The 15201-nt window shown below is 46.2% G+C and overlaps 1 protein-coding gene across 1 annotated transcript in view; it reads left to right on the top strand.

Moving 5' to 3' along the window:
* The window catches only part of MYO18B (myosin XVIIIB), an 815563-nt gene that overhangs the window by 361875 nt on the left and 438487 nt on the right, over positions 1-15201 (top strand). Inside the window, exons 21-22 of the mRNA XM_029619020.1 lie at positions 11730-11949; positions 13489-13601. Of these exons, the coding sequence (XP_029474880.1) occupies positions 11730-11949; positions 13489-13601 (333 nt within the window). The remainder of the gene's footprint in view (positions 1-11729; positions 11950-13488; positions 13602-15201) is intronic.

The raw sequence follows: 15201 nt of genomic DNA, 5'->3' as shown, positions 1-15201 counted from the left end.
AACCTGACCTGATCTGTGGAGGGTGTGGGAAATAATTATTTTAAAATAACTAAATAAATAAATAATTTTTTCTCATATTGACTCTAAGCCAGGTTTAGGCAACCTTCAGTCCCCATCTACACCAATCTGCTTGTGTTTTTCAGCATATCCCTAATGGATATGCATGAAATAGATTTGCATCAACTTTGCTTCAATTATATTCAAATATATCTCTTGCATATTCATTAGAGATGTCCTGAAAACCTGAGTGAATTGGTTCTAAGCCATTTTGTAATGTTTACTTTTGAATAAAACTAATTTTCAGACTGATTTATTAATTTACTCATACCATCACTATCTTGATTTCATTGTTTCTTATAAATTTTCTTTTATTCACTGGGGGTATGGAGAGCTTGTTTTCATTCTTGGCTGGAGCTAAGTTCTTACATTTCAAATTATCGATAGCCATAAATCTCAGTAAGCATAATGAAGAGTGACATGCAGGGACATATTTTTTCATTTCAGAGCTTTTTTCAATTTGTTTAACATTTTTTTTGGTTCATTTCATTTACCTCCATGGGCCTTCCACATAATCTTCCCTCTCAGAGGTACCTTACTTCTGCCAACTTGTCAAGTAGAAAGGGGCAGGAGCAATCCTCAGTTGCACCTACCCCGCTGAGTCTTGATAGGAAAATGTGCGGGTCAGCCCTGAGGTTGTTGCCATTTTGGCTCTGTGAAAATTTCTAACTGGGTCTGGGGGGGGGGGGAGGGGGCAGGAGCAACTGGGAATTGCTCCTGCCTCTTTCTACTGCCTCTTTCTACTTTGTGAGTTAGCAGACCCCAGTAAGGTACCTCAGGGGAGAGGATGGGAGGCTTATGAGGGATGCTGGAGGACGGGTTTAATTTTAATTTATTGGAGGGAGGTTTTGTTGAGTTTCCAAAACAAATGTCTACTAAAAAAAAAATCACCAAATTTTGGGGAGTGTGTGCTTTGTTATCAAACAAAATGAAATGAGGGTGTTTTGTTGCATTTTTCATTTCATTTGTAAACAAATGCATATGCTTAATTATTGAAGTCTAATGAGTCAAAAGTTATAGAAAAATAAAGCCAGAACATATCCCTTGCTTGATTCCTTAACTGTTTCTTGCCCTTACAAATTCTGTCAGCCTTGAGGTAGCATTCTGTATTTCTTGATGATAACCTCAGTCAGGAATCCCTAATGGGCTCTTCTGTAGAGAGGTCGGCTCCAGGATCTGGGTCCCAGAAGTGAAGCACAAGCTATGTCTTTTTTGCTTGCTGTTGGATTGGTTGAGAGCACTGGATTCATGAAGACTAGACAAAGTTTTACTGCAAGGTCAGAAAGAAGGTTGAGAAGGAAATGGATAACACTTTAGGGAGGAAGGCAATGGGAGAACTGGACCCAAGTTAATAGTAAAGAAAAACAAGGGAAGAGTATGCTGATACTTTGCTGCATAAGGGGAACATATCTTTCTGTTATAAAATCAGGCGTAAGGGCATTTAATCAATTGAAACCTAATAGACTATTCTTCCAATACACAAATATACAAACCATTGTGTTCTTTTCCTTAATTAATTAAAACAGACAATTTATGCATCCTTTATGAGCACTTCAAAATGAATCTGAATGGTTTGTTGCGGTCTCCACCGCTTCCCCCTTGCTAGCTGTGTTCAGGGCTCACCTCCGAGGCCGGGAACGCTGCCTCCGCGGCTCTGCTGAGCATTCAGGGCGTCCGCCATTGCTGGGCCGTCTCGCTGCCGCCCCGCACGCGTGCGGGGACGCGCGTTACGGATGTACGCTCACCGGAAGCCTGACCCCGCCTGAGCTGGCCACGCCACGCCCCGAGCCCGATATAACCGGCGTCCCTCAGTCCTCTCATGGCCTTGCAACGAGGGTCGCTACAGTGTGTAGTTCTTAGTTGCACTTCCGTTGTTCTGCTTCAGCTACCGACCTCTGCTCGTTCCTGACTCTGCTTCTGCCTGCCGCCAGCCACCGACCTCTGCTCGTTCCTGACTCTGCTTCTGCCTGCCGCCAGCCACCGACCTCTGCTCGTTCCTGATTCTGCTTCTGCCTGCCGCCAGCCACCGACCTCTGCTCGTTCCTGACTCTGCTTCTGCCTGCCGCCAGCCACCGACCTCTGCTCGTTCCTGACTCGACCGCTGCCTGCCGCCTGCCTCAGTCCACGGCGTCTCTGCCGCAGCTGCCACGCTCCTGTCCTCTGGACAGAGCTTCCTGCAGGCCTGGACTGGAACTCCTGCCAGACTGTCTTGGGTCCTGATACCTTCTACTTCCTGCCGGGCTCTGGCCTACCCGCGGCTGGCTCCCATCTTGCATCCTGCAAGTTCCAGTCAAGACATTACTGACTCTGATCCTGCTTCCGCTTGCTCTGTGCTCCCTGGCCTATTGGCTCTTGCTACTGGACTCTGTGCTCACCCTTGCCCGGGTCTTCCTAGAGAGACTATCACTGTGCAGAAGTCCCAAGGGACTGGGACCCTACGGGCTCCTCCTGGGGGGTCCTGGTTCCCGGGTGAAGAGCTTAGCTGCACTCCCAAGTCCCAAGGCTCCAGGACCCTATGGGCTCCTCCTGGGGGGTTCCTGGTTCCCGGGCGAAGACCTGTGCTTGTGGCTCCGCCTCCCGAGCTACTCTACCCAGGGTGGTTCGGCTCAAGGATCCACTCTCGAACTGCGGCTCCCAGGCCGCAACAGATTGCAAGGCCATGGACTCGGTGGAGTCATCCATGACCACCGCCTTACCCGACATGGCACAGCAGATGCACCTCTCCATGCGACAACAGGTACGGGACGTAGACCTGGTGTTAGAATCCATGCAGGGGCTAATTGAACATTTAGAGTCACCGTCTAACTCCTGTCATTCCCCGGTTGAGGTGATATCCCAGGAGGCTCTTGTACGCCTGCAACAGCAGCAACTCTGCATTGACACACTTGCTGCCACCGTGGATCAACTGTCCTCCCGCCTAGTTGCTTCTACTCGCCAAAGGTCACCTGTATCTGGCGCCGCACCCAATACCCAGTTGCCAGCTCCCAGCAGGTATGCGGGAGACAGTAAGACCTGCCGCGGGTTCCTGAACCAATGCCAAGTACGGTTCACCTTGTTACCCCACCAGTTTCCCACAGAAGCAAGTAAAGTGGCATACATTTTTTCTCTACTGGATGGCAGGGCCCTAGAATGGGCATCACCTTTGTGGGAAAGCTCAGACCCCCTGCTACAGGACCTCCAGGAGTTCCTCCTCCAGTTCCGCCTGGCGTTCGATGACCCTGCGCGGCGGTCTACAACCGCCTCCAAGCTTCTGCATCTTCGACAGGGCACACGCCCTGTGGCTGAGTACATCATCCACTTCAGGACTTTGGCTATGGAGCTGGATTGGCAAGATGACTGTTTAAAAGGAATTTTTCTTGAGGGTCTGGCTGGCCGGATTAAAGATGAACTGGCGGGGCGAGAGATTCCTAAGGAGTTAAACGACCTAATGGATATTGCAGGCAAGGTCGACCGCCGGCTCCAACAGCGTGATAGAGAGACTCGGTCTAGTAGCAGGAGTCAGTCATGTGTCTCCTGCAGGCCTTCTCAGCAGAGGCGTTCTCCTGCAGTTAACTCAACCCCCGAGCCCATGCAGCTGGGCAGGTCACCACTTACTCCAGATGAAAGGAGCCGTCGACGCTCGTTAGGCCTCTGCCTATACTGCGGTGGTAAAGGACACTACCTGTCATCTTGCACCGAGCGTCCGGGAAAACGGTCGTGCCTAGGTTATACCGAGGAGCTACACCTAGGCGCTACTGGATCCGCTCCTCTTTGCACTCTGCCAGTAACCCTCAAGTACCCCGGTGGGGAGGTCCAGATCCGGGCCTTTATTGATTCAGGGGCCGAGGGGAACTTCATTGTGGCAGACCTGGTGAACCAATTGGGTTTGCCCACCGAGCGTAAGAATCCCCCCTTACGCATTTCCTCGATACGAGGGACTTTGTTACCTGGACATATCTCCTGCTCTACGAAGCCCGTAACCCTACAGACGGGGCTATTCCACACTGAGGAGATTTCTCTACTCGTCCTGGAGAGAGCCGTGCATCCCTTAGTGTTGGGACTGCCCTGGCTTCGCCAACACTCAAATGGGATGACTTCCAGTTGGTTAGTTGGGGTCCTGCCTGCTTTGACCGGTGCTTGAAACTTCCTCATCCTCCCAGCACTCTGCATCTCTGCTCCACGCCCCTTGTGCCCAAAGCCTATCAAGGATATCAGGACGTCTTTTCTAAAGAGATGGCAGAGATTCTTCCGGAACATAGGCCCTTCGACTGTCCCATTGATCTGGTGCCTGGCTCTACGCCGACTCGCGGCCGGGTGTATCCCCTCTCTCTCCCAGAGACCAAAGCGATGTCACAATACATCTCGGAGAACCTAGCCAAAGGATTCATTCGTCCGTCCCGCTCCCCGGCAGGAGCAGGGTTCTTCTTTGTGGGCAAGAAGGATGGGTCACTACGACCATGCATTGACTACCATGGTCTCAACGCTATTACTAAGAGGAACCGCTACCCGCTGCCACTCATCCCTGAACTATTGGACCGTCTTCAAGGTGCCCGCATCTTTACCACGCTGGACCTGAGAGGGGCTTATAACCTCGTACGCATCCGACCGGAAGACGAATGGAAGACGGTGTTCAACACACGTGATGGGCATTACGAATATCTCGTAATGCCCTTTGGACTTTGTAATGCCCCCGCCGTCTTCCAGCACCTCATGAATGAGGTCCTCCGAGAGATGCTTCACTCCCATGTGATTGTCTATTTGGACGACGTCCTTATTTTCTCTAAAGATTTGAACTCCCACCGTCAACATGTCTGTCAGGTCCTTCAGGCACTTCGAGAGAATCACCTATACGCTAAGCTGGAGAAGTGTGTGTTCGAGGCGGACTCTCTACCCTTCTTAGGATATATTATATCTGCTACCGGTTTTCGCATGGACTCGGAGAAGGTAGCCGCCATTACCAAATGGCCTCAACCCTCAGGTCTTAAAGCCCTCCAGCGCTTCCTGGGGTTTGCGAACTTTTACAGACATTTTATTCCCAGATACTCTCACCGTGTGGCTCCCCTTACCGCCTTGACCCGGAAAGGGGCGGATGTCAAGCATTGGCCTGAGACGGCCATCAAAGCCTTCTCTGATCTCAAGGAAGCCTTTCTCTCAGAGGTCTGTCTCCGCCACCCAGATCCGGCGCGGCCATTCATCGTGGAGGTCGATGCGTCCAGCATCGCGGTAGGAGCTGTTCTCAGCCAGCACTCCGACTCTGGGCAACTCGTCCCGTGCTCGTATTACTCCCGGAAGTTCTCACCCGCAGAGATCAATTATTCCATAGGGGATAAGGAGCTGCTGGCAATCAAGCTCGCCCTCGAGGAATGGCGGCAGTGGCTCGAGGGCTCCTTACATACAACCACCGTTTACACGGTTCATAAAAACTTGGAGTTTCTGACTCAGGCTCAACGACTGAACCCCCGTCAGGCACGATGGGCCCTGTTCTTCAGTCGATTTGATTTCATCGTGCAATATCGGCCGGCGGCTAAGAACATCCGGGCTGACGCCCTGTCTCGGGCCACCTGTGCCGAAGAGGAGGTTGACTCTCCGCAGTTCATACTGGATCCCTCCAAGATTCGGCTCTCTGCTCTGACTACCGTCTCGCAGGACCGCATGGCGCTCTCTCGCTGGGACCGGTTGACAGCACTACGATGGGCCCATGACTCCTTGGTTGGAGGGCATGCCGGACGTGACAGGACGTTGGAACTGATTAACCGGTTCTACTGGTGGCCTACCATTCGGCGTGATGTCGCCTCTTATGTGGCTTCCTGCCCCACCTGCGCTCGCCAGAAACCCAGCCCTGGTTCTCCTTTTGGCCTGTTACACCCGCTTCCAGTCCCGACCGAGCCATGGACCCATATAGCCACGGACTTTATCGTGGACCTGCCTCCCTCTCAAGGACACACGGTCGTATGGGTCACGGTTGACCGTTTTTCCAAGATGGTCCACATGGTTCCACTACCCAAGCTTCCCACTGCACCAGAATTGGCCCTCCTGTTCACCCAACATGTGTTCAGGCTCCATGGCCTTCCACAGGACATAGTTTCCGACAGAGGTTCGCAATTTGTGGCTTGCTACTGGAGAGCCCTCTGCAAGTGTTTCCAAGTAAAGCTTAGCTTTTCTACGGCATTCCATCCACAAAGCAATGGACAGACTGAAAGAATGAACCGGACACTTAAGGCTTATCTAAGGGCCTTCATTAATGAAAGACAGGATAACTGGGCCGAACTTCTCCCCTGGGCTGAATTCGCCTATAACAACCAAGTTCATGCTGCCACGGGCAAATCTCCATTCCATCTCGTATATGGGAAACCCCTACGACCACCACTTCCGCTAGAGGCTCCCAGTGCCTCTCCTGCTGCTCAGGTTACAGCCCAGCAATTCCAGGCCTTGTGGCATGCAACCCGAAAACAGATCCTACAGGCCAATGCCAGGGCCAAACGGACGGCCGATCGCCATCGTCGACCCGCACCGGTATTCCAGCCAGGAGACAAAGTCTGGCTCAGCACCCGAAACTTGCACCTCCGTCTACCTTCACGACGATTCGCACCGAAGTTCTGCGGTCCCTTCCGAGTGGCTGAGCGAATTGGGCTGGTATCCTACCGACTTCGGTTACCCTCTTCATTTAAGGTACACAACGTCTTCCATGCCTCCTTACTCAAACCAGTGGTTCTTTCCCGGTATCACCCTGCACCTCCGGATCCTGTTACCACCACCGTTGATGAGGACCCAACGTACCAGGTACGGGACGTCTTGGACATTCGATTTCATAATCGCCGATGGGAGTACTTGCTAGCATGGGAAGGATGTGGTGACGAGGATAACACCTGGGAACCCAGCCGGAATATCTTGGATAAGGATCTCCTGCATCAGTTTCACCAAGATCATCCTGAAAAACCCGGTCCTCTCAAGAGGGGCCATAAAGGGGGGGGGGGTACTGTTGCGGTCTCCACCGCTTCCCCCTTGCTAGCTGTGTTCAGGGCTCAGCTCCGAGGCTGGGAACACCGCCTCCGTGGCTCTGCTGAGCATTCAGGACGTCCGCCATTGCTGGGCTGTCTCGCTGCCGCCCCGCGGGGACGCGTGTTATGGACGTACGCTCACCGGAAGCCTGACCCCGCCTGAGCTAGTCACGCCACGCCCCAAGCCCGATATAACCGGCGTCCCTCAGTCCTCTCATGGCCTTGCAACGAGGGTCACTACAGTGTGTAGTTCTTAGTTGCACTTCCGTTGTTCTGCTTCAGCTACCGAACTCTGCTCGTTCCTGACTCTGCTTCTGCCTGCCGCCAGCCACCGACCTCTGCTCGTTCCTGACTCTGCTTCTGCCTGCCGCCAGCCACCGACCTCTGCTCGTTCCTGACTCTGCTTCTGCCTGCAGCCAGCCACCGACCTCTGCTCGTTCCTGACTCTGCTTCTGCCTGCTGCCAGCCACCGACCTCTGCTCATTCCTGACTCGACCGCTGCCTGCCGCCTGCCTCAGTCCACGGCGTCTCTGCCGCAGCTGCCACGCTCCTGTCCTCCGGACAGAGCCTCCTGCAGGCCTGGACTGGAACTACTGCCAGACTGTCTTGGGTCCTGATACCTTCTACTTCCTGCCGGGCTCTGGCCTACCCGCGGCTGGCTCCCATCTTGCATCCTGCAAGTTCCAGTCAAGACATTACTGACTCTGATCCTGCTTCCGCTTGCTCTGTGCTCCCTGGCCTATTGGCTCTTGCTACTGGACTCTGTGCTCATTCTTGCCTGGGCCTTCCTAGAGAGACTATCACTGTGCAGAAGTCCCAAGGGACTGGGACCCTATGGGCTCCTCCGGGGGGGTCCTGGTTCCCGGGTGAAGAGCTTAGCTGCACTCCCAAGTCCCAAGGCTCCAGGACCCTACGGGCTCCTCCTGGGGGGTTCCTGGTTCCCGGGCGAAGGCCTGTGCTTGTGGCTCCACTTCCCGAGCTACTCTACCCAGGGTGGTTTGGCTCAAGGGTCCACTCTCGAACCGCGGCTCCCAGGCCGCAACATGGTTAGAGCTACCCTAATATGACCAAAGTGGCATTTTTTTTTAAATGTAATGTTAAGAACATAAGAAATTGCCATACTGGGTCAGACCAAGGGTCCATCAAACCAAGTAACCTGTTTCCAACAGTGGCCAATCCAGGCTACAAATACCTGGCAATTACCCAAAAACTAAGTAGCTCCCAACCCACTAATGCCAGTAATAGCAGTGGCTATTCTCTAAGACAACTTGATTAATTGCAGTTAATGGACTTTTCTTCCAAGAACTTATCCAAACCTTTTTAAAACCCAGCTACACTAACTGCACTAACCACATCCTCTGGCAACAAATTCCAGAGCTTAATTCTGCGTTGAGAGAAAAATAATTTTCTCTGATAGTTTTGAATGTGATACTTGAGTGCCCCCTAGTCCTTCTATTATCCAAAAGAGTAAATAACCGATTCACATTTATCCGTTCTAGACCTCTCTTGATTTTAAAGATCTCTATCATATCCCCGCTCAGCCGTCTCTTCTCAAAGCTAAACAGCCCTAATCTTTTCAGCCTTTCCTCATAGGGTTGCTGTTCCATCCCCTTTATTATTTTGGTCCCCCTTCTCTGTACCTTCTCTATTGCAACTATATCTTTTTTGAGATGCGGCGACCAGAATTGTACACAGTATTCAAGGTGCGGTCTCAACATGGAGTGATACAGAGGCATAATGACATTTTCCGTTTTATTCACCATTCCCTTTCTAATAATTCCCAACATTCTGTTTGCTTTTTTTGACTGCTGCAGCACACTAAACTGATGATTTCAATGTATTATCCACTATGATGCCTAGATCTCTTTCCTGGATGGTAACTCCTAATATGGAACCTAACATCATGTAACTACAGCATGGGTTATTTTTCCCTACATGTATCACCTTGCACTTATCCACATTAAATTTCATCTGCCATTTGGATGCCCAATTTTCCAGTCTTGCAAGATCCTCCTGCAATTTATCACAATCCATTTGTGATTTAACTACTCTAAATAATTTTGCATCATCTGCAAATTTGATTACCTCACTTGTCATATTCCTGTCCAGATCATTTATAAATTTATTGAAAAGCACTTGTCCAAGTACAGATCCCTGAGGCACTCCACTGTTTACCCTTTTCTACTAAGAAAATTGACCATATAATCCCACTCTCTATTCCCTGTCTTTTAACCAGTTTATAATCCATGAAAGGACATTGCCGCCTATCCCATGATTTTTAGTTTTCTTAGAAGCCTCTCATGAGGGACTTTGTCAAACGTCTTCTGAAAATCCAAATACACTGCATCTACCGGTTCACCTTTATCCACATGTTTATTAACCCCTTCAAAAACATGAAGCAGATTTGTGAGGCAAAAGTTGCCTTTGGTAAATCCATGCGGACTGTTCCATTAAACCATGTCTTTCTATATGCTCTGTGATGTTGATCTTTAGAATAGCTTCCACTATTTTCCCGGCACTGAAGTCAGGGCTAACTGGTCTATAGTTTCCCGGATCACCTCTGGAGCCCTTTTTAAATATTGGTTACAATAGCCACCCTCCATTCTTCACATACATGGATGATTTTAATGATAGGTTACAAATTTTAACTAATAGATCTGAAATTTCATTTTTTAGTTCCTTCAGAACCCTGGGGTGCATATTATCCCATCCAGTGATTTGCTACGCTTTAGTTTGTCAATCTGGCCTACTACATCTTCCAGGTTCACAGTGATTTGGTTTAGTTCATCTGACATCACCCTTTAAAACCATCTTTAAAAACATGAATTAACTAGAAAAAGGGCTTTTTCAGTAGCAGGCTCCTGGATGGAACTCACTCCCAGATTTCCTCCGCCTTACTTCTTCTATAGCAGTGAGTTCCATCCAGTAGCAGGCTCCTGGATGGAACTCACTCCCAGATTTCCTCCGCCTTACTTCTTCTATACAACAGTTTAAAAAATCACTAAAAACCTACTTATTTCAGAAAGCCTATAGTTTATTCTCTAACTCATAAAATTAACATTCACTTATCTCCCATATTGTCACTATCTACCTTCAAACAGACAATATCCATATTATCTCCCACATTGTCACTATCTACCTTCAAACAGACAATATCCATAAGAAATAATACTCTACAGTCAATTCAATTTTACTGTGTAAAGTCGTAGGACATGAATGTTTATTGTGCTATTATTTTAATGTTAGTTTTAATTTGTCATATTTTTAAGTTTATTTATTATGTATGTTTGGTTGTAAACCGTTTTGATTAATTCTTTTGAATTGTAAAGGCAGTATATAAACATTTTTAAATAAATAAAATAAATAAAATAAATCTCTGGAACCGGTATCTCTCCAACATCCTCATTAGTAAACACAGAAGCAGAGAATTCATTTAGACTTTCTGCAATGGCCTTATCTTCCCTAAGAGCCCCTTTAACCCCTCGGTCATCTAATGGTCCAACTGACTCCCTCACAGGTTTCTTGCTTCAGATATATTTTAAAACATTTTTATTATGAGATTTTGCCTCTACAACCAACTTCATTTCAAATTCTCTCTTAGCCTGCCTTATCAATGTTTTAAAATTAACTTGACAATGCTTATGGTTTTTCCTATTTTCTTCAGATAGATCCGTCTTCCAATTTTTGAAGGATTTTTTTTTGGCTAAAATAACCTCTTTCACCTCACTTTTTAACCAAGCTGGTAATCATTTTGCCTTCTTTCCACCTTTCTCAATGCGTGGAATACATCTGGACTGCAATTCTAAGATTGTATTTTTAAACAATGTCAATTCCTGTCATACACTTTTAACTTTTGCTGCTGCACCTTTCAGATTTTTCTATTTCCCTCATTTTATCAAAGTTTCCCCTTTGAAATTTAGTGTTAGAGCTGTAGATTTACATATTGTCCCTCTTCCAGTCATTAGTTCAAATTTGATCATGTTATGATCACTATTGCCAAGTGACCCCCATCACCACACAGCACAATCCAGGTCAGTTGGATCACAAACTAAACTTTACTTAATCTCCCTAAACCATGGTAAGGGTCTTTTATTTTTTATCACGTCCATTTATAACTAAAACCCTGTGACAAAATATAAAGATTGGGTTTGTTCATACATTATTAGAATATAATCAAATGTTAGCATTTCCTATGGGAGCAATTATTGTGGATTAGTGAAGTGCATCAGCGTTTATTAGTTTACATTTCACATGTGCTACAAATGAGTTTCTGGATATGGTATGGCTATGAGGATAAAGTTTGTACATCATAGGCTGAATTATTGGGGTGAATGTATGGTCTTGATCATTGAGACACTGGTTCCGTAGACTTGGGAGACTGGATAACTTGCTGAATATTTGGGAGCACTTTTGACTGGCCTTGTATCTTCAGCTTCCATCCAGGAGCATTCTAATACTGAAAAACAATTCCCCTTCTTCCAACATGAATTTAGGATTAAAATTTAAAACGTAAATGGGTGAACATATCCTGATGGAGCTGTATGGCAGCCTGCCTCAAATATTCAAGTCACAGCTGCTATGAGGATAAAGAATGTGAAAAAATGGAATGGAAATATGCATGATTTGTACTCAGGACAAGCCGCCAGTTTTGTGTTGTGTTATGAAAGGTTATGCTCTTTTTTTTTTCTACCCTAGGATGCTCTGATGAATCTGATCAAACGATCCCATGTACACTTTGTCCATTGTTTTGTCCCAACATCAGGAGCAGATGACACAGACAGGAAGACCCCTCCCCATTCCAGCAGAGTGGAGGGAGAAGAAGGAGAAAGCATTCAAACTGCCTTGGACATCCCCATGCTGAGAATACAGCTGTTTGGGGCACAGTTACTAGATGCCTTGCGTTTATGTAGGATAGGTAGGATATCAAACACTTTAAAGGATTTTTGGCTTGATTTCTTTTCAATTGCACTGGAGACTATTGGTGATTCAGATCTTTAAGTCAAAAATCAGACTGAACCTCTTTAATTGCTTCTCTGAAATCTCTTGACAGCTTATTTGTGTCTGATTTACTAAGGCTTTCCTCCATTCTCTGTCTATAGAAATAAAAGCTTAGTAAATCAAGCACTTAATAAAACAAAAGCTACTTCAAAGCATGCTACTAATACACGAACCATTATGTACATAACTGACTGACAGGAAAATCACATACAGAGTAAGCAACTAAGAAACTGATGCATCAGTAAGGATATAAAAACGTTAATTACCTGTCATAATAAAAATACAGAGTAAAAGCAGGCTATTGGGAATGAACTGTAGAACTGATTTGTCTATTTTCTGTTCATCTATTTTTTTTAAATATCTTTATTGGGTTTTAACAATTTACAGACTTGAATCACCTCCCAATATTCCCCAACTTCTGCTCATCTTTTAATTCAAACTTTTATTAAAATCTTCTGTTTCCTAAACACTTAAAAACACAAGATAACAGTAATAATAATTTGATAATGATATAATTCCAGACATCCAATCATACCTCTGACTGACTCTTGTTAACATGTGACTCGCACCAGCTGAGCTTTTTCATTGCGATCCAGCAAAAATGTTTAATGTGTTTGTAATTAGCATGCTATTTGGCTTGGCATTTAAACTTTGTGCCCTACAGACTGTGAAACAAAAGACCATAAGAAGCAAAAAAGCCATTTCTTTCCCCATAGTAACAGGTCTGCCTTTTCAATAAAATACAAAGCATTCTTTCAAGGTGCTTTATTGTTAGTCAAGCCAAACAATAAGCTATTGCTAATACTGGGACAGACTGATATTAACTTGAATAGAGACCACATTCTGTCTTTACAACTGCACTGCCTCTATTGGCCTTTTTCTTTTCCTTATTTGCTCATAAGTATATGCATTGTCAATATTCTTTAAGAAAATATTATTTTTGTAATGTTAGTATCTTTTGGCTTATATCCTTGTCACAAAATGGAATAAAATAGATATTATATTGCTGTATATGGTATTGAGGCCTAGTTGGGAGATACTTTATCTCATTGGCTCAGGAAGGCAGAATATTACCTGGCCATTCCCTATTTCGATATGCTACAGATCTATGTGGCTAAGCATTAGATGGGAATCCTTCTCAGATATTTAAACTTTTTATGCTAATACTGCTTATACAGGTCTTCTAAGCTGATTAATTTCCCCAGATCTCCCTGCATTAAACCAAGGACTGGTTTCAGAACCATAGTTTTACACCATTATTTATATAAACAAATGTATATATTCTGAATAAAATACCCCTAAAATACATGGTTTGTCAGTCTGGGAAAAAACCCATAACAGCTCTGATTGCTATAATAGCTTTATACAGTGTAACTTCAAGGGAATCTCTTTATTCTTAAAGATGAACTGAATTGTACTGCACCTACTGAAGTCTGCATTTCATTGCTTCCCATAGGTTACACAGATCGTATGGGGTTTACTGAGTTCCGTCACCGGTTCCAGATCCTAGCTATGCCAATTACAAAGAAGCCTACACCAGCTTATACAACAACAACAAATGAGAAAAAGGTACATTCTCTCTAATACTAACAGATAAAGAGCTGTAGCTAGCCTATGGCCAATGTGACCTCAGCAATAAGCACCATCTACTAGGAGATGCCACAACTCTCTCCCAATATAGCTGCAAAATAGCTGCCTCTATTGTACTGCCTTCTGGCCTGAGGAGCTGGAGCTGCAGCTGCCCAAGGAACCGAAGATGACAGGTTGCTCCTACCATTGCCTGCACTCCAGAGATGACCCTGTAATTACAGCTGCTCCTGTCAATTTCTTCATGGCTTTGTAGGTCAGAAAAACATTTGGCCGTTCCTGCAGCCTTTTTTCCTCTAATAGCCCGCAGGGTTGAAGATTAGTGATTGTGCTCCCTCGCCCCCTCCAAAGTGCAACTGGCAAGAGAGTAGAATCCGTGGCTTATAATTTCTTTCTCCTGCCACGGGCTCAGCTCCTTCCTGCATAGTTCAAAAGCTGTTCTGAGCGAGAGAGAGAAGAGAAGGCTAGAAATTCCACTGCTGGCTCCCTTTCTCTCTCCTGTCTGACTGCTGCAGGGGAGGGTAGTTGGGAGGGAGAGGTGAAGAGGAAGGGGGAGAGGAACGGAATTGTGGATGGTGAGAATAAGCTTAGTTGGGGGAGTAAAGGAAGGGAAAGATGGAATATGAGATGGAGGGGTAGAGGAAGAGAAGGAAAAGATGGAAGGTAGGGCTGAAATGTAAAGAAGAGGTTGTAAGGTGGGGCAATGTGTAATGTGAGATGAGGGAGGGTTGTAAGGTGAGGAGGGAAGAAAGATGAAGAAGAAGAGCAGAAGGATGGAAAGTGAGGGGATTGAAAGATGAAAGGAAGAGGAAGGAGAAAGGTGAAAGAGGTTAAAAGGATTGAAGGTGAGGGAGGAGAGGCAGGTAGAAGGATGGATATTGAGGGAGGGATTATAAATTGAGGAAAGGAAGAGGGAGAGGGAGGATGGAAGGTGAGAGAGGTGAGGGAGGGAAGGTAGAGGATGATTTGAGAGAAAAGAGGGCTTCAAAGAAAGGACTGTGGGAAAGGACAAGGGGTCCTGAGAGCTGAAGATGATAAAAGGAGTAAACCAATGATGGGGGATGATGGGACTGAGAAGGGACAATAGAGGGGAGAGTTGGGGAGATGTAGGGTTGGGACTGGGAGATGATAAAATCTAGCTATGAATTATAGTGAGGCATAGAGAAAAATGAGATGAAAGGGAAAGATCACAGTCAGAGTGTAGAGAGGAAATGAAGAACACAGGAGAATAAATGAAAAATGGACAGGAGACCCTGGAAAAGGAGGAGAACCAAAGTGATTTGAAACTTGTCCAGATAACAAAGGGAGAAAGAAGCATTTTATTTTCAGTTTAGTAAATAGAATATGTTAATTATGGGAATCTGCGGCTCACAGAGATGTGCAACCCAAAAATGTTCAGTTCATTTTTTTCATTTCAGTGGTGGGAGGATTTCATTTTTTCAATTTGTTTAAATCATTGTTTGGTTGTTTCCTGAACTGAAAAAAAAAAAACACATTATAAAAAACCCCCTCCCAAAACAAAATGCAGAAAACTACTGAAGTAAAAAAGTCCTAGCAGTTTTCCCGAGAAAAACCAGTGCAG

This window comes from Rhinatrema bivittatum, chromosome 11 (assembly GCF_901001135.1).
Source record: "Rhinatrema bivittatum chromosome 11, aRhiBiv1.1, whole genome shotgun sequence".
NCBI classification, from domain to species: Eukaryota; Metazoa; Chordata; class Amphibia; order Gymnophiona; family Rhinatrematidae; genus Rhinatrema; species Rhinatrema bivittatum.
The sequence above is the reverse complement of the archived record's forward strand: the minus strand, read 5'-3'. Positions and strand labels throughout refer to the sequence as shown.